Source organism: Meleagris gallopavo, chromosome Z (assembly GCF_000146605.3).
Source record: "Meleagris gallopavo isolate NT-WF06-2002-E0010 breed Aviagen turkey brand Nicholas breeding stock chromosome Z, Turkey_5.1, whole genome shotgun sequence".
Lineage (NCBI taxonomy): Eukaryota > Metazoa > Chordata > Aves > Galliformes > Phasianidae > Meleagris > Meleagris gallopavo.
Window position 1 is genome coordinate 25857249 of NC_015041.2, and position 26065 is coordinate 25883313.

The 26065-nt window shown below is 37.7% G+C and overlaps 1 protein-coding gene and 1 long non-coding RNA gene across 2 annotated transcripts in view; both read left to right on the forward strand.

Moving 5' to 3' along the window:
• LOC104915010 (programmed cell death 1 ligand 1) overlaps positions 1-13121 on the forward strand; it is a 15876-nt gene extending 2755 nt beyond the window's left edge. The window contains 7 exon segments of the mRNA XM_010725628.3: positions 3547-3615; positions 5108-5470; positions 6516-6619; positions 6621-6801; positions 7420-7560; positions 8383-8424; positions 10530-13121. Of these exon segments, the coding sequence (XP_010723930.1) occupies positions 3561-3615; positions 5108-5470; positions 6516-6619; positions 6621-6801; positions 7420-7560; positions 8383-8424; positions 10530-10612 (969 nt within the window). The 5' untranslated portion in view covers positions 3547-3560 and the 3' untranslated portion in view covers positions 10613-13121.
• Positions 13122-22048: 8927 nt separating this feature from the next.
• Positions 22049-25912, forward strand: LOC109363805. Its single transcript, XR_002109631.2, has 3 exons — positions 22049-22090; positions 23034-23118; positions 25602-25912. It is a non-coding gene; the product is annotated as an uncharacterized LOC109363805 (long non-coding RNA).
• Positions 25913-26065: the final 153 nt, after the last annotated feature.

Genomic DNA, 26065 nt, shown 5'->3' on the forward strand with positions numbered 1-26065 from the left:
AAAAAAAAAAGAAAAAAAAGCTGAAATTATATTTCCAGGAAAGGATAGCGAATGATTTTCTTTAGACTGTAAGGGCATTACATCAGAGACTATATTTCTGGCTGCATGTGTTTACTGGATAGCATAAAGTACGTTCTGTCCTTCCCAGGGTCTTTTATTATCCTCCTTATGGCACAAGGACCGCAATTATGAGAAGTGCTACAATCATATGAGCCAGGTACTGCTCATACTCAGCTTCCTTGTGCTAAATAGAGTCCAGAAAATGTCATGTTAACACAGCTTGATTCTTCCAGGCATTGGCAGTTCCAGGAAATTTTGTACTAAAGTTTTATACTAAGATGCTGCTTTCAGCTAAGAAAATTGCAATGATCTTTTAGACATATGGGTGAAGGGAACAAAATTGAATTCAGAGTTCATGCTGTGAAGAAGTAAGTTTCAATCTTTATTACTAAGGAGCACATTGCAAAGATCTCTGGGCAACCTTCTTTGGGTGGCCTTGTTTGGGCAGGGAATGGACCAGATGTCCTTCGGATGTACCTTCCAACCTCAATCAATCTGTGATACTTTAAAATACTCTGCTTACCAAGCTTCTTGCAAATACTTCAACGTTGGCAAAGATGTGGGAATTCCTACTAACCAAGGGTGGACTTCTAACTAGACTGATGCCAAATGCATCCATTCGGACAGAATGAATGGTTGGTAACAACCAGTTCAGATAAAAGCACCTACCAGTTGCTGGTAGACATCTGTTTATGGGAATGTGTCAGGATGCCTGGCACAGCTACATTACTAATTTGCATGAGTAGATTGCACTAAGGTAATGCAGCAGGTAGATGCCTGCTACTATGATCAAAGAAATTATGAAACATGGCTTCCAATGCAGATACTTGTTGATCTCCACATGGCTTTGCTTTCAGTGTCACAAACAAAAACATATTTCTGTTTTGAGTTTTTTGAGTTTGAAATATTGATGGTTAAGTACTGTGCTCTTACACTAATACATCTGATCTGGCAAGACTTTTTTTTTATATTTAATAAAAGGCCATGAATTATGTATTTCCTTATTTTTCTTCTATGTATCTTTTACTCTCAGTAATACATATATATATTTTTTTAAAGTTCATTTTAAGCACCAGATACATGCTCTTCATTTTCAATATATAAAAGAGAGTAGATTCACCTCAAGTATCCCACACAAGGCTAAGACAAGGATCTATATATAGGAATAAGATACTATTCTATTCTTCATTCACTGCTTCCTCCTATGTTCACATGCTTCTTGGTAGGTGGATGGATTAGTAAGCAGGCAACTGAGGATGGTATGTTTCCTTGTAGTGACTTCCTAATGAGTGAAATTTAGCCTAGCCATATGAGCACTGCAGGATCTTTGTTTTTGCATTCAAGAAATGGAGATACTAATGCCAATATTATTTATCAGCTCCTTTTTCACATAGCTAAAATAATCAGGATTTCTCACATGTACTATCATCTTCATCAGTTCTCTGATAAAAGTAATTAGCTTTAATTTATATTTAATAAACTTGCATACTATAGTTGCAGTAATGTCACCTTTGTGATATCAAAACATTAAGGCCTAATTTTCCAAGAAATGTCTCCTTATTTTGGCTGCTAACCTTGATAAAACTTTGAGCCTGACTTTCTGAGGCACCAAGAGCCCAAGGATGTGAGCACTCAGAAAAATGAAGCACCTGAGAGAATCAGAGCTAAAATGTTTCTGACTGAGTCACAAACAAACAGGGAAGTAAAATCTAAAACCCTCTGCAGTAAGTTTATTCTGGGGAAGTCTAAAATTGTTCCTTCTCTACTTTTCTTCCTTATACTTATTTCTGGATCTCTTTCACTGATTTCTTTCAGACTATGATAGTGAGCTTGATTTGTTCAAATAAACTCTTACATCATAGAATCATGGAATCACAGAATACCCTAGCTTGAATTGTACCCTTCAGGATCATTGAGTTCAGATCCTGTCTCCCTTGCAGAACCACACAAAATCCAAACTGTGTCTGAGGGTACTGAACAAATGCTCCTTGATCTCCAGCAGCTTGGGAACATGACTATTGCCCTGGGGAGCCTTTTCTATGCCCACCACCCTTCGGTGAAGAAATTTTACCTAACACATTTGACACTCCCCTGACAGCTCCATGCCATCCCCTTGGGCCCTGTCACTGTGACCAGAGAACAGAACTCAGCACTGCCCTTCTGCTCCCCTCATGAGGAGCTGCAGTCTCCATGAGACCTCCCCCAAGCCTCCAGTGCTTTGAGCTGAACAAACCCGGGGACCTCAGCCACTCCTCATACACCTTGCTCTCCAGATTCTTCAACATCTTCATAGTCAGTAATTCTACATCCTTCTTATATTGTGGTGACCACTGAATACAGTGCTCATTGTGAGGCCACACAGCACAGAGCAGAGCAGGACAGCTCCTCCTCTTGTCCTGAAGCATTGCTGGGCACCCCGGGGTGCAGTCAGCCCTTCTGGCTCTGTACACTGTTGATTCGTGTGCCTCTTGACATTGACAACACCACCACAAAACATTCCTTTCTACAGGGCTGCTCTTCAGTTACTCAGTCTGTACTTATAACCAGAAGTGTCCCATCCCAGAATGTGGCACTTGCTTTTCAAATCCAGTTTAAAAGCAAGTATTAAACTTGCTAATTCCTGCAGAGCTGATCTGTTATCTCATGTTATCCTCTGGTTTTATTGTTTGTTTGTTTGTTTGTTTGCTTAGTTATGCTGATCCATATACAGAAGTATAAACAATACTTTCCATGTTACTGAAACAGGAAGAACTAACCCTTAAATTGGACTTTGTCCTGCATTACTTAAGGGCTGATGGTTTACTGCCAGTAATGCAAGGTACTTGTATATGCCAGGAATTGCTACGTGTAAAGTGAAAGTAGCACCCAGCCCTAAAACCTGAAGCAAGGTTATTTTACCTCACTCTGATATTTCCAGTACCTCATTTTTTAGTGCCAAGTATCTGCTGGTTGTGATGTTAAAGGATTCAGACAATAAACTCAAATAATAGGAATATAAAAAAAAATATGGAAAATGAAGTTGAAACAAAATAAGAGTCAGGTGTTACTGATCTTTATAAGCTAGATCAGGTGTTAGCACAGACAGTAACAAAAACAATCTGGTTCTGCATTTTTATAAATCTCTCTAGCATGCAAGAAACCAACTGAAATTGTTTCTGTTATTTATGGGTACAGAGCTGCTGTAAAAATGCTGCCTCGTGCGATTTCTTAAGATTGCAAGCTACAGATCTTGAAAGCTTCGAGGATAAAGTTGTAGAAATATTTTCTTTCCTTCCACTGCCAGAGCTCGGCAGTTCATACCCTGTGCATGAACATGCATTGTTTGATCCAGGATTTCCCTTGTTTCTAGAGCCATTCTAGTACTGCTTTGCATTTGTTGCTGTGATAGATTCCCAAGGTTTGAAAGGCTTTTAGTGACAGTACTCTAGTACACCACTCAAGCAGAAGATAGCTGTTGTAAGTTAAGTTGGAATTCTTTTATTTCAGATCAACCTGAGAAAATGTTCCAAATCCTGACAATGCTGTTGCTGGAAACGCAGCTCTGTGTGGTTTCAGGTGAGAGGGAATGGACTGCCTTTCATTCTCATCATTAGGACCAATGTAACAACATTGCTATATCCTTAAGATGTGGGTTGCAGCATCTCACAATGAATATTACTTCTCCGAACAGCTGGTGATGTCTGGAGCATGTGCCCTGAAATGTCTTACAGAAGGCATTGTCTAAGTACTGAGGATAAGGACAGGTGTCCATCACTTTCTACCATTGTTCTTCTTGAAAGCACTGTGTGTTGACAGTAGAGGTGGCCTGAATTACTAGGCATGACTATGAGAGAGAGAATAACCACAAGACAGCTGTAAACTAAACAATCTCAGTGCAAGACACACTGAAGTAAAACCATGTGTACCCCTCTGTCCATCCCCTAGAAGGAGCAGCTTGGCTAAAGGGGGTCACAGGAGCAGAAAAATGAGTGAGGAGCATGGCATACAACATTGCAGTAAGTCTTGGCCCCTGGGTGGCCACTGTGCTCAAAGGAATTTGCAGGAAATATATTCCTTATTTAACTTCTATCAAGTCAGTGAACTCGTATATTCTATATTTTACATATAATAGATATAATAAATGGGAAGAGTTTGGCATTTTTTTCATATTATGTATCTGTCTCTACATTGTATTCAAATGAATAAACAAACATTGCTAATAGGAACTGAAAATTTCCCTGCAAATATTTAACAAACACGTGAAAGAATAATAAGACAAATGCACAAATAGTTGCATGAACTTCTCTTTTGAATATTGCTGTAAACATTTTCAAGTGCTTCTATTAAATTAAAAATAAAAATATATGGTAAATCCAATAAAAAAGAAAGTAACAAGGTTTATAGAATCATCAATCATAAAAAGCTTTTCTTTATTGAGTATGCTTTAAACTGGTAAAGTATGACTTTCAAAGTTGGTGAATGCCTAGGAAGATTGTTTTGACATGCTTTCTGTAATAATTTTATGTATTTCAGAATTTATATGGGATCAAAAATACTCACATGGTCCACGTGTGTGGAAGACTGCAGCTGCTGCACAGCAATTCTTGCCAGCTATACTTACTTATTTAGTGCCAATACATTCAGGCCATCACTGGAGTTAAACTGGATTTTCACTTTTTAAAAAACAACAAAATTAGCTTTAGTATTTCCATATTTATTTCTGCTTTTATAAGAAACTTAGGACATACAAGATACAACAGCGATTTTGGAATAGTACTGCCTGTGTAATCACTGACTCAAACTTAAGCTATTTTTTAAACAGAAAAAAAAATTGCTTGTCTTGTCCTTATCATTCAGATTCTGTAATCAATACAAAATAGAGATGATTTTCTATAAGTACTGCTGACATGGTAAAAATGCTAGTGTGAATAGGAAGAAAATGCTTAGAACCTGAAGTCAAGCTAATAACTGTATGCCTGACTATATGAAAACCATTTGACAAAGCTCAAATAAAATCAGAAAGTATTTCAGCACAGCAAACAACAGTTGTTTTCTTTTTCTACCTTAGCTTTATTCACAGTTGAAGTTCCTCAGCAGCTATATGTTGAGGAGTACGGGAGCAATGTGACCATGGAATGTAGATTCCCTGTGAACGGCTCATTGAACCTGGGACTCCTGAGTGTTGTCTGGGAGCAGAAGAGGCAAGGTCAGCTGGAATCAAGAGATGTGTACACACTCCGCAATGGGAAAGCACTTCTTTCATCCCAGCATCATGATTACATGGGAAGAGCAGCACTGTTACACAACGAATTGAAATCAGGACGAGCAATCCTTCAAATTACAAGCATCAAGATCACAGATGCGGGATCCTATCTTTGTCTCATTGACTACCAAGGTGCTGACTACAAGTACATTACTTTGGAAGTAAAAGGTCAGTGGCTGAAGGAACATGAGTACTTATTAATTGAGATGTCTTAAATAAAATCCTACAGGCAGGTAGGAATTTATGAATTGGTAGGAATTAATGGATAAATCTCTTACCAAGCCCCTGTGCACAAGCCCCCAGGGGTACTGAAGCAGTAGCCTCACTGCCATCTGTTCCAGTTCAATGGCAGCTCAGTTTCTCTGCGGTGCACTCCATCTTCTCCCAGAATCCCCATCTGTGGAACCCCCCTTCCCTATCATCTCTCCTGTTGGCTTCTGGCCATTCCCAAGCACTTCTCTGATGAGTTTTAATTTACCGATGAGCCCTTCTGCAATTATTTAGGAGGCTGGGAATTTCCCCAGTGACTGCAGCTCTATGAGCATGGACGTATGATTTTCTCAGTTTTCTCAGTCAAAGCCAAGTGGGCATCAGTAATAAATGGATGCATGACTGGATAGCATGGCAGAACAGTCCTTAGAAAGACCTCTGGTGTTTCCCATTAATTGCTGCATGTCTGTGTGATACAAGACAGCACTTATTTCGCATTTAGACATTTGAATAATGAACTTTGTCAAATGCAAAAATGGTCACAGTGGTCAATAAAATTGACCACTTTGGTACCTTTGACCCGATCTTATCAAAATTCTAGGCTCTTTTCCTTCTAAGTACCATGAAAATACCATGCCTGTTTATAAAGTATGGTAACAAAAATATTAAAAAAAAACACAAAAACTTCTTCTTGATGCAATCTGAGTTATTTCTCTTGCAATATAGCTACTATTTTGTGTATTTGAGATGGCACCCCATGAAATTTCACTAGTTTCCTCTGTATTGATGAATTCAGTGTTAACTACTGTCTTGGACAGAGTAATGAAGTAAGGTCTGACATTGTGGGCCTCAGAAGGATTGAACAAACACTACTGAGTTGTTCTACAAAACTTCCTTCATCATTTCAAATAAGCTTATTTCAGATAAAGCCACAGACAGTAAGGAGAAGGAGGGAAATGGAATAATAACTGAAAATGACTTAACTTCACCTGTTCTTATGCAGCATCCTACAAGATAATAAACACACAGAAAACAAGAAAATGGAATGGAGACAAGTTTGCTTTTATATGCCAGTCAGAAGGCTTTCCACTGGCAGAGGTATTCTGGACAAAACGAAAAGAACTTCAGTCTCAGCGGGTCTGCAAATACTACCTACACGCTGACTGCAGATGGCCTCTACAATGTCACCAGCATCCTGATAATCAACCAAAACATGAATGAGAATTACAGCTGCATATTCTGGAATAAAGAACTGAATGAAAATACTTCAGCTTACATTTACTCTTTAGGTTCATGTCACCTTGAACTTGTATGAGAGAGAGATGACAGAGAGAGAGAGTTAGAAAGGAGAAAATGATAGTACATATATTTTGTTCTATTATCCATCACCAGAACTTCACTCTAGAAAGCAATGTAATAGTAATGCTCTGGAAAGAATCAAGTCAGTGCTATTAATATCTTTGAAGCTAAGGCTAGCTCACACCCCAGAAAGCCAATCTAGCCATTTTCTAGTGTATTTTAGTGTATTTTAATTTTAGAGTAGCTCCCAATGTTTTGCTGTCAGTATGACAGAAATTCTTTAATCTCCATGCGTATGTTTCTGATATAAAATTCTAGTGAATTGTTTTTATGGAATACAAATAAATTGCAGTATTGGTTGTTCAAATGGCATGAAAATAGGAAAGCTGACACGTGTAAAGATTCTTGAAGTAATACTGCAGAACAAAAAATGCACAGCGTGGAAGATAATACCCTGATAAATGTTAAGAATCTTAAGTTCAGTCAGAGCCAGGCTTTGGAGAATCAGAACTGGAAGTTCATAAACTTTGCCTGCTTTCTAAGTTACAAATTTACTTTTCCTGATTTTTTTTTCTTTTTGTGTGTTCTGTTTTGTTTTTCTTTGACAGCTTTAATGAGTACACAGTATGGTGGACAAAAGTCCCTGATCTTATTTATCGTCGCCACATGTGTGATAGTACTGGTCCTTCTCCCTGCATTAATAATCTTTCAAAAGAGAAAATTGTTCAAGAATTTCCGTGCTAAAAAAGGTACATTTTACTTCAGATAGTGGATTTTTCTCTTATTAAATTTTCCTGTGAACATGTATTTGAAGGTTTAATAACCTTAGGCATGTTCATATGATTTTGGTCACAGTTTCTTTCTAGAGTAATACTATTTAAAATGAAATCTTGCTGTATTTGAGTTGGACTTTATTCTTCTCACCTTTTACTTAGGTGAGCAGGTGTTTGAGTATACATTTTCTCATACTGTCAATTGTTCACTAAAGGACATAAGCAAGTTTTGGCTTGGGTGAGGAGAGCTGTAAAAACATAGCTTGTTGGTTCTTGTTTCCATTCATAGCAACAGATTAATAACTTTGGTCACCTTGGAGCCCTTGTCTTGCTGTCATTCCTGTTGGCTACAAAGTCACTGTATCTACAATATTTGACATAAAACTTTCATTTACAGCAATGAATTAAAAGCAGTCTAGCTGAAATGGCATGCTCTTCTACTACTTCATTGGACTATTATATATAGTGTTTATTTCCTGGCTTGAAAATGCAATACTCAAAAATGCAAGATGGGCTGTTATTCTAGTCTTTTCCTGTATATAAGAAGACTCCAATAAACTCAGACAAATAAAATTGTTGCAGCAAAATAAGATTGAGTCAAGTTTGGTTATAAGGTCTTTAGAATTTGATTCAAAATTTGTAAATGAGAAGAACTGTAGAGAAGTCTGTCTATTTGGTATGAATTAATAATAAAAGCTTAAATGTGCTAAAGCTCTGTTTAATGCAAAAGTTTGTTGTATTTCTTTCTTCTAATATTTGAAATGTTTAAGTTAAATTTGTTTACTTTTGCTTTAACAGACAGGAAAGGAAAATTGGGCCCTACTGTGACAGATGAGAACAGTAAGTTATTATTTTTTAATGTTGATGTTTATAGCTTTTCCTTCCTCTAAGGTAAGAGCTTTGTAAATCTGTAGACAGCAACCTAAATATTGCTATATCAAAATGGAGGCTACTTTGAATTTAATTTGAACTTTTCTTAAATATTCTAAATATCTAGTATCTGTAATAATCTTTAAAAAACACAAATCCAACCTCACAACTTTCTCACATGCTATATAAAAGTTAGTGAATATTTATTCCCTTTCACTGAGATACAGTGAGCTTGCAGATATATCTATGTCTACACCTGTGTACACTGACTGAGTCCTACTGACCTCATCTGGGTAGGATACACATGGAAAGCTGGCTGTTTTGGAAGGCATGCAGCTTTTTGTCACAATTATTTGTTATGCTTTTGACTCAGTCCACATATTTTGGCAGAAAAAAAAATGAGACCTGATTTCTCTGGAGCAGTAAATGGTCCACCGAGATTCTTCTCATCTAATGAGTATACAGCATTCCTAGATATCTAGAAATTGTTACATTGAGAAATGAATGCAATGCCTAAAGACATTAGGATGCATGTGACCGTCCTGTACTAAAATTGAACTGGCAAAAAAAAAAAAAAAAGAAAAGACATAGTGAACTCTAAAGTGATGTAAGAAAGCTCTTAAAATACCTACATACATAAATCACTTTTGTTACCTATAAACAGAAGTCTCATAGATTAATGCATTATTAGGAGAGAGGCTGTGGCCAGCGCCAGGTATGGTGATACTGGGTAGAGGTGCCATCCCTTGGTGCTCAAGTAGCCTATTGAGGCCAACCCTGAGGTGTCCAGTGTACTCAGGGAAGATGACCGACTCCCTCACTGCATAGAGCAGAACTGTGGCACAGCTGGTGGAGGGCCTGAGGAAATAACACGGAGCAGTTTCTAGACTTATAGACAACTTGGGCATTTCCAAGGACAAGATTTACTGGAGAAGTCACCTTTGTTTCCCATTACTAGGAAAAAAAAAAAGCATCAAAAAGTCACTTCCATAGCAGAAATAAAACCTGGGGATTGGGGAGAGGGGAATGAAATCTTCACTGACTCTCACTTCACCTCAGATAGCAGTGTGTGCCTCTTACCTCACCAGCATCACTAGATACCACTTATGAGATGACACTTTCAGAAAATCACTTTCACCTTTCACAAATCATAACTTACTGAAGTTTAAGAGCCCTTTCTCATTTTGTGTGTGGGGGTGTGAAACTTCTGTGGAGCTATGCCACATGCAAATGAATGAAAGCTGGAGGCAAGCAGCTGTTGTGCATGTCTGGACACAATTCCAGTGCACATTGTCTGAACGCAGTCAGGCTTCCCCTGGCTTTTTGTATTACTGTTCTAGGATTTTTTTGCTGTGTAGGCAGTAGCCTCCTCTTTGCACTTACTGAAATGAAGAAATTAAATGAGATGTAGCTACTTTTTGTGGTTTTGTTTTACTTCTTCATTTTAATGACCAAAAATCTTTGTCATATGACTTACTGCATGTTGCACAAACATTTATATTTCTCAGCACCATGTATTTTTAAGAAACACTGGAAAGAACCTTTATTCCATGATGAGTATGTAGTTGAAGCCACAGATACTTTACCAGAGAGCCTTGGAAATGACCCACATGGCCCTGGTTACAGGAACAAGGATTGTTCACGTTATCATTTTAAATTGCAGCTTGAGCTGCGCCGCTACTGAGGATGCAGAACATTCTACCTCATCACTGAAGTCCCAGTTCTGCAAACATCTCTTCAGTTGCACAAATTTTACTTACAAGCATTCCTATGGATGCTACCTAATCTGATTTCAGTTTTGTTATTTCATTTGCATGGGATTGCTATTGATAGCTGCGATATAATAGAAAATTCAGAATTTGCATCATAGATAAGAGAGTACTCTTTCCTCTGAGAAGGTTGCAGTAGGATGTCACAAAATTAATGTCAGCTTTAAGGACCCACTGTACTTCAGCATACCCACAAAAACTCACATGTAACAAAGACATGACTTTCAGTGTTTGCCTCTAGGCTGTTAAAATCAAGTGATTATTGTATATTTTTAAAATAATGCTCTTCCTTTTTCTTTCTCTAAGGAGGCTACTGTAAATCTCAAACAGAGACTCCATACTTGTCAACTGTCATATATTCTGGAGAAAGCAAGAATGTGAATCTGTGAAAATTCATGATCTCTCATGCAGCAATTTGCACTTTTTTATCTGTTTTTGAGGACTTCAGAGAAAAGCTACCACACCAATTTCAGATGAACAGATGAACTCATGTGGATTTGTTGGCACTAAAGCAATGGACAGCTATGCATCTTCAGATACAGTATCTTGAAGTTACAAAGAATTATGCTGTCATTCAGTGTGGTTTGCCACTGGGAGAAGGTTTTCTCCAGTTCTTTTGATTCACTTTATTCTAGAACTTACTGTGGCTTAATGAAATGTAGTTCAGTGAGTACTTTTATTAAGTGGTACGGTCTTGAGAATGTTGCTTGGATTCAAATATCTTGAGGGAATTTGAATAAAAGCTACATATGCTGCCCTATATCTAAACATCTTTCACATGGAGAGTGTTACATGCTGGTATCTCATTTCCAAACTTTTCAACACATTAAACTGGAAATTACCACAAGTACCCAGCAGTATTTCACAAAACTAATGAGAGATCAAAATACAGCCAAAACTAAAACCAAAACCAACCAAATAACAAAAAAACACAGTAAATCAGCGCTATATCAAAGAAGAAAATATTAATGCACAGTCTCTGTATAGGTAAGCCAGATGAAAATCTATGAACTGTGATGCTGCAGCAACATAAAATAGGGAATTTTTTTCATTTGAGATTATTACTCAACATAATTTTTGGGGAGAGGAATGTAGAAGCAAAAGTGAAAATGTTTTTCAGCCAGATTTATCAGATTATCTTTAAATGGTAATTTTAACTTATTTTCAGAGGAAGATATGAATTTTCTATATTCCAAGCACATAATTGTTTACTTCCCATTATAGTAATGCCTAAAAACACTTTACTTAACTTTGAATATCCTGCATGTTGGTCACAGTTTCCACAGTGCCAGTTCTGAAAAACTGCACAGCAGGAAACAATGTTTTGCTTCTTATATAGTCATCAAACAGTGAATCACAGGCACAGAGTTGGATTTGGCATATTATTTTCAAAGAGCACTGGCTCTGGTGAATTGTCTTTTCTCCAAAGACAGATAGATACAGAATCACGAATCAGAGAATGACTAGGATTGCAAGTGACCTTAAAGATAATATAGTTCCAAATTCCTGCATTAATAGCCTCTACTAGATCAGGCTGCCCGGAGTCTCAACAAACATTGAATACCTCCACAACTTCTCTGGGCAGCTTGTTCTAGTGCCTCACCACCATCTGAGTGAAAAATTTCCTCCCACTAGCTAATCTACGATTCCCCTGGACACAGAGCTGTTGGCCTCAATCCTCTGTTTGTTACCATCTCACCAGTTATTTTTCCATCAAACAGTCCACCCTTCAAATCCATATCTCTCCAGTTTAGAGATAAGGGTGTGGTGTGGGAAATATAACAAGACAGTAACATCACATATAACACATTATATACTATATACCAGATAATAACATAACAAGATTAAAAAGAAGTGCTTACGTGGAAAGTATTTCTGACATTATTCTGATCTTTGAAGAGCACTGTCTGCTTCACCAAAAAAACACTGTACCAGTAAAATTAAGATTTTTTTCAAATTTCTTTAGATATAGACAGAAGCTGTTTCTCCAATGACACTTGCAGCTATTCGCATTGGCACACAGCTGACCTACTGCTGCAAAGGATCTGAAAGCATTTATTTCCTCTCCATGATAGTTGATCTTAAAAAAGGAGGACTGATGTTGATTTTACTTGGGAAAAAGGAAAAAAGTATCTCCTTATCATCACCTCAGCTTGGATATCTGGGATATCTGTGTATTGTACCTTTAAATACTCGATTGTCACCATTGGATTCAGCTGAGCAGAACGCACACAAGGCTTGCCACGTCTTTGCTGATATGGGAAATCGGATAGATGTCAGAGAATCAGAGGCAGCTTCTCAAAGTAGTGCTTAGCTTGCAATGTATAGCAGCTTGGGAACTGCCTAACTTGCAGTATTTAGCAATAGTTAAGGGTCAGTGCATACAGTAAAGAGATTTTTCCCCATGACAGATTTGTACTCCACTGGGAATCACAAGACCCTTCTGTTAGTCACTGTGAAAACTCTAGCCCCCGTAAAGACTTTGTTTTTGGGTTTTTTTTTTCCAGTTCTTTTCTCATATTCATAAAATAGAAGTAATTTAAGCTGAATTTATGTAGATGAACATAAAGCATATGCCACAGACTTTGGAATTTGATTACTGATTATAATTCCTTACTGAATGAAAGTCATCCTGTTACTACATTACTCTTCTAAGTAAATTTTGCCTTGATGTGGGTAGGGACTATTGCACATGGGCAGCACTTCTTGCATGTTTTACAGGCGTAACAAACACTCCTTGGTTTTACTTTTCATAGGAACCAATTACTTATACACTGGCATTCCTAGGTAGAGACAGTACAGCTTTGTACTACAATTCTGTGTCCTATCCACTCCATTTCATATGGAAGGAGTAGTTTTACTACTTATTTTTAAGACCCATAAAAATATCCAAAAATGTGTCTGGGTTTGCATGTGTGTATTTTTTTTACCAACTCTCAATAGATGCTTACGACCTGCAGTAAAAATAAATCTGGATGATTCTCACAGCTTAGTAAGTGACAGCTTGTCAGCTGCCTGATATGTCTATATGTGTATACATATTCATGCATGATTTGCTTTTTACTGAAAGCCACACCATATGAAAGCATATGATATGTGTGTGATATGATGAGTCTCTGTTCTTTCTACTTCAGCTGCTGCTGAAGTTATCTTGAAAAAGCTGAAGTTAGAGTTTGGGGTAAACTGCCCACAGCATATTTGAAGAGTTGTTTTTTGTTTTGGTTTGGTTTGGTTTTGCTTTTGTTTCTTTTTTTTTCCCCCACAGTTTTGAAGTTTACAGTGAGCTGAAAATAGCTGATATTTTTAGACCAAGATGTAAAGTTTCTAGATACTATATGATAATTAGTCTATAGTGTCAGTCTTTAAAGCTTACTCTCAACTAGGGGATATCCTGCATAGGATTTCCATTGCCTTTCCTGGTATCATAGAATCACAGAATCGATAAGTTTGAAAGGGATCTTAAAGATAATCCAGTTCCAACTCCCCTACCATGGGCAGGGTCGCCAGCCACTAGATCAGGCTGCCTAGGATCCCATCCAGCCTCGTCTTCAGTGTCTCCCCTGATGGGGCATTTACAATCTCTCTGTGCAGCCTGTTTCAGAGATTCATGCCCCCCTCCAAGCAAAAAAATTCTTCCTAGCATCTAACATAAATCTCCCTCTTTTAATTTAAAGCCATTTCCCCTCATCCTAATCACAGTCAGACCATGTATAAAGTGAGTCCCCTCACACTTGTAAGTTCCCTTCAAATACCGGAAGGACAAAATGAGACTTCCCTGGAGTCTTTTCTAAGCTAAACAAACTCAGCTCCCTCAGCCTTTCTTCACAGGAGAGGTGCTCCAGCCCTCTGATCATCGTCATGGCCCTCCTCTGGACTTGTTCCAACAGCTCCACATCCTTCCCATTCTGGGGGCCCCAGACATGGAAAAAGGACTCCAGATCGGACCTCACAAAGGCAGAATAGAGGAGACAATCACGTCCCTCTCTCTGTTGGCCACCCCTCTTAACACAGACTAGAATACTGTTGGCTTTTTGGGCTGCAAGAGTACACCTCTGGTTCATATCCAGCTTTTCATCCATCAGAACCCCCAAGTCTTTCTTCACAGGTCTGTTCACAATGAGTTCTCCCAATCTGTATTCATATCTGGGATAACCTTGACCCAAATGCAACACCTTGCACTGGGCCTTGTTAAACCTCATTAGATTTTCGTGTGCCCACTTTATGAGCATGCCCAGGTCCCTTTGGATGGCATCCCTTCCTTCTACTGTGTCAGCTGCACCACTCAGCTTGGTATTATCAGCAAACTTACTGAGGATACACTCAATCTCACTTGTCTATGCATTGATAAAGATGTTGAAGAGCATCAGTCCCAAAACAGATCTCTGGGGGACACCACTCATGACTTATGATATAGATCTCCTTTATTACCCTAAATAATTTTATCTCACCTAGAAGGGTGTCATAAAAATACCATGTTAATGAACTGTAGCAAGATATAGATTTGGTTATAGTTTGTGGAAAATTTAAACTACTCACTGGTTTAAATTCCTTAAAAGCATTTGATAGCTCACCAGATTTTAATGATAATCTCTTTCCACAAATATATATGTAGAAAATACATTTTTAATTATCTAATTCTTCTTGTCCAGTTAAGGAACACACTACTTTTGTTTCTGACCTATTTCACAGTCAGATGTTTGCCATTTTAGCACAGGTTGATTAGTCTTTCCGATCATTCTTCATCTGCTATTTATCTTGGCTTCCAGAGGCTTGCATAAGGTTCATAACAGCATTTTTAGCATCTGCGAGCTACAGTTTGTTCTGTGACTAACAGCATAAAGGAGAATAGGACTACTGTTCTATTTTTTGCAATATACACTTTTCCACTCTCAGCACCTAAAAACACTGAACTAGTTGATTCATAGAATCATAGAAAACTCAGAGTTCGAAAGGACCCTTAAAGGTCATCTAGTCCCTGCAGTGAACAGGGTCATGCACAGCTAGATCAGGTTGCTCAGAGCCTGATCCAGCCTGGCCTTGAAAGTCTCCAGTGACAGGGCATCTACATCTCTGGGCAATCTGTTTCAGTGCCTCATCAGCCTCACTGTAAAAGACTTTTTACTTATATCCAATTTAAATCCACTCTCTTTAAGTTTGAAATCATTTCTCCTTGTCCTACCACAACAGACTCTGCTAAAGAATCTGTCCCTCTCTTTTCTGTAGCTCCCCTTTAGATACTGAAAGTCTGCTATCAAGTCACCTTGCAGTCTTCTCTTCTCCAGACTGAACAGCCCCACTAGCAGACAAGGCTGCAGGCAACAGCTTACATTAACAATATTAGTATCTTTTAAATAAGGCTGTGGGTCGACAGGGATTTCTAATGGACACTTAAAAGATAAATGTTTGCATACCAGACAATTCTATCAACTGATTCTGAGCATGGCCAACTGGGAGCAGTTGGAAATGCCTTTTAGATATTTGGATCATCAGTGAAACAAAACATTCATGTCTTTCTTAAATTGAGTAGTTATCATTTCTCACAGAATTTCTTCTTTCACCAGACAAAAACACGCATCTTGCCACCAAAACCAATACCCTCCTACTTCAAAAAAATGGCAAGCTATCCCTGTACTGCAAAGAATCAGAGCCACTGGAACAGATCTAATCTGAAGCTTGGCTTTTCTTTGTGCAGTGGAGGGATTGAACTATATAACCTCCAGAAGTCCCTTCTAACCTAATATCATATTTCCTCATAAATTTGTAGTTCAAATTAGCTTCAGCATATTTGGCAATTAGCTGACTTACACTTTAATGAGAGAGTAGCCTAAGAGAATAGCCTCAGGTCAAGGACTGCCATCTGGTTTGACAGGACATCCTAGTTTTCCTCAGCATGTTGTCAAGTGTGCCCTGAAATAGTGTTAAAGCCAGTGTGCCACAGTACTTACGCAACCTGAATGTGTTTTGACATATGGCAAAAGGTAGCTGACACAGGTAAGTGCACTGTACAAACATTGACAAAAGCTGACTTGAAAGAAACATTAATCAAGTTCAGATGTGCTTTTAGGTTTTATGTTTACTACCTTTTTTCTGCAAATTTGTTTACTCACAACTCACTTTCTTTAATGGGCTTTTCCAAATGAGAAGTGAAATGTCTTTTATGCAAAGTCTGTGTCACAAACTACGTTACTTGAGGAAATAAAACAACCCATAAGCAGTAAAAAATTAATAAACTGAAGAGTGGGTTTAAGTACATTCCTTACACATATGTGTTTTTCAGGAAGAAAGACAAGATGACCATATGAGTCTCAGCTAGTGAAGACAGAGTTTCCTATGATGATGTGGGGAATCAATTTACTCATAAACATAGAATTCTAATTGCAACAGAAGCATTGCTAGCAAAAAGATCCCTATGCTGCTGAATGGCTGCATTTGTGTATGAAATGCACCTTCTTGAGGTGAGAGGATAAAGACATCTTCCCAGACCTAAAACAGAAGTTGCCAGTATTAGCCAAACTTGGTAACAACTATACCAGCATGCAAAGCTGAAAGAAAAGAGAAATAACTTTTTCCACCTTGTCTTCATGAATTAATAAGGTAAAAATCTGGTAAAATAAAGAAGTCGGATATCAGTAAAGAGACTCACATACTTCAAAATGTCAGTGATCAGTGAGAAAGTGGAAACTTCAGGTAGAAGAGGGGAGGAGGTCAACAATTTTTGTTTCAAGAGGAACACAGAATTTTTGTGAGAACTACAGAAGTTTTATCGTGAACTCTGAGCTCAAAGAGTGTTCTCACATCATAAGCCTTGAACCACTGAGAATTGTTTCTGTACATCCCCAAAATATTGCTATCCTAACCCCATGGAGCTGTTTCCAATTGATAAGACAAATAAGGCAGTAAGATACCTGGAAGTTCATTAGAGCAAAAACAACATATTTAGACCCCATTGAATTTCTATATGTTTACAGTACACATACCTCATGTCCCTGAAGACTCATGAAATGTAAACCACAAAGCATAGCTCTAATGAGATATGGGGGAAAATGCCAGAGATATTTAATTGACTTCCTGAAGGCTCCTATTTCTAGGCTCTGGAAAGCAAATCACTGCTTTTAAAGAGAAGCATTAGGCATAGAGTCTGTTTCCAAACTAGCTAAAATGCTCAAAGCCAGGAGCAGGATTTGATCCAGTGAATATCTGAATGTCTTGCATGCAATTCACAGATTTAATAAAGTATTGGCTTTAAGTGTCGGGCCATGACTATTAGCTCTGAAAGGAGTAGATACAAAAGCAATTGAAACAAATCATGCTATTTAGCCAGTGGTAACACTATGTAGAAGGTAAAAATGACACAATCTGTTTAAAATTGTTATTTAATTAAGAAAAAGAAAGACACAGGAAGCTGAAATAAACAATAAATTAGGGAATCTTGCTTGTGTTTCCAGTTTAATTATTTGAATTTCTCCATTTGAGTAGACTTGGTTGTTGTTTTTTTTTCATTTGTTTGCTTGCTTGCTTTGCATTATTGTTTCACCAGGATCCAGTATCTTTTAAAAATTTGTTTACATTTATGAAAAGAGGTCTGTAAAGAGGTCTGTAGAGAGCTGTAAAACTCTGAGCAGAAACAAGGTAGACTTGATCCCTGTACCCACTTGCATGGACTTTTCTGAAAGTCCTGAAAATATTAAAGTCATCAGGAAACAAAAGTTGTCAAGAGGTCCACGCTAGGCAGGGTTTTATGTTTTAGGGACATACTCACTTCTGTTTTTTTCAAAGTGCCAAGATGCAATCTTATGGTAGCTTCTGACGGTTACACGACATGACTTTGCAGCTTTGCAACTTCCCACAACACTACCAACCAGAATATCAGCTGGGCTGATAACATATTAGTGGATGGAAGAGACCTTCCGTGCACTAATTCTGCCTCTGTTGAACAACCATTACCAGTAAAGCTCTTTTAACTTAGAGGTTATACAGGTATCACGCTATGGAGTCAGGTGATTCTCAGCAGAACAAATCATCAGTTTAAGTGCTTCAGAAAGATCTAAAAGCTAACGTAACAATGGAGAATTGTTAAGGAAGAACCTACAACAAGATCTCATTGTTTACAGGATAAAACATGACAATATGCAAAAACAAAGTAAGCAACATAAAAAAAAAAAAGACAATGACAAAATGACAAAGGATAACTGTGATACTAATTCTCCCCAAACCATAAAATATGCTGATAAATATTTGCAGCATCTTTTACAAAGCAGCCTTGAGGATGTGAAAATGAAATATTTTAATTGATAAGCAAATTAAATTGCTATTCAGTTTTTTAACACCTCCCTGGCTGTGGTGCAAATAACCCTCCCATATTTCAAACCCTAACAGCAGTTGCTAGAAATTTATGAACAACCTGATGAAAGTTTCTTTGTATGCTAGATTTACGGCTCTCTGTCCTAATTTCTGTCAGGTTCCTCTTCCCTGCTATCCTCTGAGTGTTTCAGACTTAAATTTATATTTATCTTGAGCAAAAATATGCCAATAGGCACAAGCAGAAATAAAATCACAACCTATTTTGTAACACTTTTACCTACAATGCTAACATCATCTCAGAGTACCACTGTCTGCATCGTGTCTCCAATATCCTCCTTTTCGCTGGTAAGTTTCACAAAGCCTTATTTTACAAATAAACAGTTCTGAATATTTTGTTATTTGAGTAAGTCAGCCTCTATAAATACAATAAAAGGCAACAAACTACTGTACTCTGCCCAGGGATGTTGGATGTTGTTAATAATTCTCAAAAGTGTGAACACTATTTCTGAATATCAACAAGTCAGTGCTTCTTTCTCATAGAAAGCTCTGTAGAAACACCAATTATACAACTGAGAAAACTGTTACTCTTCCTTCTTTTATTATTTTATTAATGCTGTGCATTAGCCACGTGTAGGCATTCTGCTGCATACAGACTTGTGATCCAGCTCTAGCATTTTACAGTTTTAATGACACCTAGACCTGGTGTCATTACCAGAGATAACAGTGGTAACTTCCACTGAAATTAGAGAGGTTTGCTTTTTATCTGTCTCTTATGCACTAAAACACTCTAATTTCAACAAATTTCTCACGTTTCATCCATTACAATATTATAACTTTTTGTTGTTGTTCAAAAGTCCTTTATTTCTGAACATCTTATACTTTTCTACTGGTTTAAGCTCAGTTTTCAGCTCTGTAAGATTTTCATACCACATCTGGAAACATCTTTTCAGATATTTACAGCCACATTTGCAACACAGTTCATGACTCCGAGCATAACATTTTATTTTGCTGTTTCAGTAAAAGCTATACTATTTTGAAACCAGTTTCTTCGTGGGAACATGAAGGGAGGCAGTATGAAATGTCAATTTTTCAAAGTCTAATAAAATTTAGGGAAGAGGATCACAAGACAACTCTCAGAAGGCCAAGAATATCACATGAAGACAGACAGCATTTGCACAGGACCAACCACTTTTTTTTTAAATCTTGCTTTCTTCCAGATTTTGCTGAGTAATGGCATATTTGTTTTTCTTATATACACAGAGATCTGAATCTTGAGAGGATCTGAGAACTTACGAGCCTCTTTTTGTTTAAAAAAAGTAGAACAAAATGAACAACTTCAATGACTAGATACATAATTATTCTACTTTCTTCAGTTATATATGATCTGAGCTTACAAGCCTTGCAAGCTTGGACTATTTTTGCAGCTGAAAAAGCAAAGTTTGCCACTGATTACATTTAGAAAAAATGTTTATTTAACTCTGTCAAGGAACTGTTGAAAGGTTGGCATGGTTCAGTGATTTAAAAAAATGTGACTATTAGTGTATAGCCTAAAAGCAGACGTTCAAATAGCTCTTTCTCGTCTGTTTTGCTGTTTTTTTCCGCTGATTTACTACCGCAGAACAAGCTCTATAGCTCCACCCAGTGTTTATTTTCAAACTTCAAATCTCTGTGTAGGCCATGAGGTAGTTTATTAGAGATGTTTCTAGATGTGGACGAAAATAACCATCTCTCAAAAACTTTTCTAATGTATTCTTCTTTCATGGAATCACTAAATTAGAGAACTGCTTGAGTTGGAAAGGACGTTAAAGATCATTTAGTTTCAAACTCCCTGCCGTGGGAAAAGGTTGCCACCCACTGTATCTTGCTGCCCAGCGTCCTACCTGACCTGGCCTTCAGCACCTCCACCTAAGACTAAACCTCACAGTATCTACCTTTTATAATATGTACATATATCACCAGCTAATCCTGATTCTACAGTGATGAAAAACACTGTCAGTTTTACCTGCAGCTGTATTGTAGCAATGTTAGAACAGCTCTCCCTCAGAAACAACTTAGCTGAGTCTGATGCAAGGCCCTTATAATTATAGAAAAGATGATTATTTTTTCTATGTAGTCTCTGACTACAAAGAGCTAAAACTGAATTGATACTCATTTATTTCAGGCATATCCAGTTCAGTATAGATAGAGAGAATCTCCCAGAGTGAAAAGAGATGGGATCTAGAATAACTGTTAACCGAAGGGCAGTAAGGCTGTTAAGATACAAACTGATAACAAACCAAGCTCTTGAAAAAGACTGTAATTTGTTTGCTTAGTGTTTTATGGCTGTTCGCTTAAAATGCTGTGCATGTTTCTGGGCAGTCTCATCAAGAAAATTACAAAGTTCAGATAAAGCCGTACCAGCAAAAATTTTAGAGAGAAATAGCTCAGCCAGAATAAACACCTAATCAAAATAGAGTGTTTTTGCTACAGCTCCCTTTGCTTACCAGATAGAAGCCTGCAGAGGGCACTTCCAATGCCATGTGCACATCAATATTCTGTCAGAGATAATTTAGTGTACTTCTCAGTCTACACAAGTGCTTACAATGAAGAGACATGGAGAACAGAATTAAGGTTAATAGCTACTAATTGTACACAAGAAATGTTCTCTATTTTCGATAGTTCCATTTTCTGTTTTTGCTTTGTTCCTTTCTATCTTTCACATTCATCTACTGAATAAGAGAGTACAAATGATTTTCATCTCAAAATCTGCAAGTCAGGATCCTGCATCTTGGACACAAATGGAGTCTTGTGTTCTGGGTGATGTCTAAAATCAGATTTCTGCCTTCAGTGACTCTTCCTTTATTTCCTTTATTTTTTACCTTCAGACTATTCGGTTATTCTTAAAATCCAACAGCAGAGTGAAGGCATTACTTGTTACAGATAACACTTTTCAGGTGTTATCAATAACACATACAAATTAGTGTATTAAGTTACGCTAATTTATAACTAAGATAATAAACATAGTATTATCAGTATAATACATCAGTATAATTTAAATGCACTTTTGTGAGTTACAGATGATAATAGATATAATACAACAAATATTTGCGACGTTCCAGGAACACATAATACAGTAAACAAAACATATAACTAACATTAAATCTAGGCCGTCCTATCTACCAGCACTTCCCTATGCCAGAGCTCCTATCTCTCCAAACATCTTGTCTGCAATTCTGTATCCAAATCATATACTGTAACCATACTATATACTCAGTACCTCATGCAGTGACTGTTACTTAGCAAAAAACATACAGTCACCACCCCCCAAAAGCTTAATTAATTTATTTCCTTCTTTCCACAGATGGCAGCTTGCAAGGTTCTTGTATGGGAACTGCTGAATTATGGCCTGAACCTCTGATTGACCACCTGAGGCACGCAATGAATCAGCCCTGGGAGCACAGGTGAAGACAATTCTCCTGTGCTACTGGAAGCTTCCTAGACCCCATTTAAGAGCTGACTACCAGTGGGTTAGGATCTCTTTTGGAAATTGCTCCTCTTGGAGTCTTCTCAGCAAGCCCAGGATAAGGGTAAGCTTTCTTTCTATTCTACTTTAGCATGATAACCTGTTTAGCCTAACTTTTTTTGTATGTTTCTTAATTACAACATCTGTATATTCATTGACTATACAGTTCTTTGGTCAGTTTGTTTACAGAAAATAGAAATTGTTTTTCTGGTGCTATTTATATAGAAAATATGCCAGGAATCACATACTAGAGGAATCACATACTAGAGCCACTTAGCTCCTTCTGTAATCCCTTTTTCCTGCTGGAAAGCCATAGAGAGTTTGTCCATAGTCTTTTCATTGATCAGAGGAGACTGAATGAAAATCACTGACCTTCAGGGCAGTGATATTTTTCCTGGAGTCTGCACAGTCTAAAAGAACAAACTTAATGTTTAAAATATTAAAACAACCTATGATTCCAGACATTTCATTTCAATGGTGTCAAACATCAAAATTCTTTAATTAATGCAACTCTCCAGGCATATTCAGAAATCACATTAGTGTTCAGCAAAGTAATTGTGTGCACAAACAAATTCTTCAGTGACTGGCTACTTAAGAAACTAAGATCATACTCCTTATTCACTGAACCCAAGATAATAAAGTCTGAAAGACAACCTTGAATTCCTAAGTATATTTTCATATGTTTTCATATGTGGCTTTGCAGACAACTAGTCTTAACATTTAGTTCATAGCTTCTTTACTTTTTCTTTTAAAAATACATTCAAATTTTCAACATGATGTAGCAAGTAACTTCCCTTCCGTTACTGTTGGTGGTTGTTGTTGTTTTAAAAAAAAAAAAACTTTTACAAAAAGGAAGTTAAAATGAAATCATGCTTGTGGGTGTTCAACAGGAAAATAAGTTGAATGCTTGCCCTATCTCATTCTATTTTGTATGAATCTGCTCTTAATGAAAAACGTCATTTTTGCTGGGTCAAGAGATGACTAAGAACAGGCAATTTAAATTACAGGCTAGTGTATAGCAGCCCTCTCATTTCTGTACCAGAAACCTATGAGGTGAATGACAAGTTTGTTCCATAGTTCTAAGAAGCCAAGGTAACTTAATAACTATCTTCTAATGTACATGACAGAGATACTCATGCATTCTTACATACCTTCTATTGTTTATGACATAATACCTGCTTTGTCAAAAAGGGTTGGCAAGAACTTCATGCTATTGTTTCATTACCAGTCTATCTGTAAGGCTATGGTTGTTCTTTGTTTTTTCATTATGTTCTTTTTTTGTTTTGTTTTGTTTTTTTCCTTTAAGCTGCAAATGGTGATAATCTAACACACTTATGGCATTAACTGCAAAGAATCTAACACTGGTAGCTCTGCAGAATGACTACACTACTGCAATGTTTTCACCCTGGGTCTGCAATCAGCAGCATCTGTCTCCTCTTTTTCAATAGCTTGCTTGCAGTAAGGCCTATGTATCTAGGCTTAGGTTATTTCAAAGTTCCTGCATGCTCCCACAGCTCTGCGTGAGCACTTCTTTTTCAGGAAACAGTTGCAAACTGAACACTTGAGATAAAACTTCATGACTACCATTGTGTAGGCAGATGAAAGCGAGTCATCTTCAGCTGTGTGAACTTGATGATGATTAACAACTGGACCTCTGTGTATGAAGGGCTTTCACAATTGTGTCCAGCCTTGTTATCATAGTCTCTCTGCTACATTCTGTCCCTGTGACTGGCAGACACTGCCAGATCTGTTGAAGGATCTCTCAGCTTGGTCGTCTGCATGCTTGTATTACCATACATCTTTTTGCCTCTCAGGGTAGTCTGACTCACATTCCCATATCACAACACCAAGAAATAGGTTTATGTTGTTGTTGTACTCAAACAGTGTATGAATCAAAAAAGTCCATTATCTTGCTACAAAATTATTGCACTAGGCATCTAAATATGCTCTTGATTCAGATCCTAACATTTACCAAAAATGACACAGCTTGGATCATATCCTTATTACTGATATGAACATTTTAATAATAACAATTCTAGGTAAAATATAGTATGATTCGTGTTGGTGAGCTTCCCATCATTATTCCTGACTCTCTGCAGTGCCTCATGTCTTTCCTCAATTAAAGCAACAACAGTAATGATGTAAATATGACAAAGCATTAGTCTTCCCTTTTTGCACATTACCATTTTTCCACCGTAGTTGCTATTGATAGCAGTAGTTTTCCTTCATTAACGTTATTCTCAGCATACTACCCAGTATTACTCATCTGAAACAGTATGACCTGGAAGCATATTGCTTCTTATGCATACGTGTGTTATAACATCATAGTGTTAAATAAGGGAGCCATATGGAACTACTGAAAACATGCTTATGTTTTTTTTTCCCATGGATTTTGATAAATTTATCAGCACTTCCATTAAGTAAGGCTGAACAAATGTGAATAATCGAGAAGAAATGTGATTCTAAAAGTCATATCTATACTTCAAGATATATTTCATGGTATTTATTTCCTACATGAGAATTAGAAAGTGTTTTAATAAACAGGATACTGCTATACTCCCAAAAATTAATTTACTAATTTAGAGCACTCATTATCAGTAAAGCAGACCAAAACGGGTTCAGAGAAGAGTCTATAGTAAAGATAATGCATGTAGCAAATGTGCTGACTGGCATCTGTCTGATGGTAGGGTACATGATGGCAAGGCTTTTCCAAGATGCATGTTCAGAAAACTAAGGTAAAAATATCTTGATGTTCTGCTGCCATAGGTGTACTTCCAAGATATATTAGTTATGTTTGTTCAAAAACATACAGATTTCAGCTGAAATATGGTATTTGTATAGAAACAAAACATCTTTATTACCAGAAGAGGTGTTACGATAGAACAAACCTTAGTTGGGGGAAGAGGCCATGTTCTTTGAAGGGAACTAGTTAATATGCATACAGCTTGACTTTTCTGGGGACACCACAGGTCACAGGAACTCCTGTAACAAGAAGGACAGAGAAAACAATTTATTAAGCTTCCTTGAGGTTTAAAATACTTAAGACTGTGTCTTTCTAATTCATGTGCTGGCCTTGGAATGATATAGACGCATACTGAAAATTCCCTTTCACTTTTTTCTATCCCCTGCCCCAAAGAGATCAGCCTCACTCACTATATCCAACAGTGTACCCGAGCCTTGGACAATTTTCCCTTCTCGCTAAATGCTTCTGATCTCTCTTTCATCTATGAATAAAGCACTTCAACAATTTTGGAAACTAGTCTGGAGAATAGGCATTGGTGGAAAAATAGCCTAAAGAAAAATGTTTAGGTTTTTATTTTTTTGGATAAATGCATTTGTTTATCTAGTTCATCACTTGATGGAAGAAATGCTATTACCAACATCTAACAGAAACTTGGTGCCAAGACTACACCATTGCACACACACTGCAAGTGTGATTCTTCTTGTACCTGCATTCCTTCTTTCCAAAAGAGCTTCAGTGCCACCATCTGTACTAGTAACTCACCCAGATCTCTTTATCAAGGTAAAAAAATCTTCTCTGCTGCCGGTAAATCTCTTCTTTTCCTGAATGGCAGGCTTGTTGCAAAGAGACCTATTTTGAATGAAACCTCTATCGGGACAGCAGCCTGACACGTGGCCAGGCTGCAAAGAACTACAGTTCGAGTACGCAGTCTTGCTCCCGTATCTCCAGGTGGCAGATAAGGGAGATGAGACTGAGGCACCGTTTTTGGGTCTGATGGATCACAGAATCACAGGAAAACCCGAGTTGGAGAAGACCCCAACGATCGAGTCCAGCTTCTGGCTCCACACAGAACGCCCAAAATTCAAACCCTATGTCTGAGAGTACCGCCCAAACACTCTTTGAACTCCAGCAATCCTCTCACGCGACCACTGGAAAACACGCCCCATGCCCACCGTCCTCTGGTGACGAGCCCCGCCTTGAGCCCCGCCTTAAGCCCCACCTCTAATACAACCTCGCGCCACCTCCTCTGGCCCTGCCGCTGCCACCCAACACATGCGCATGCGTCGTCCACCACGC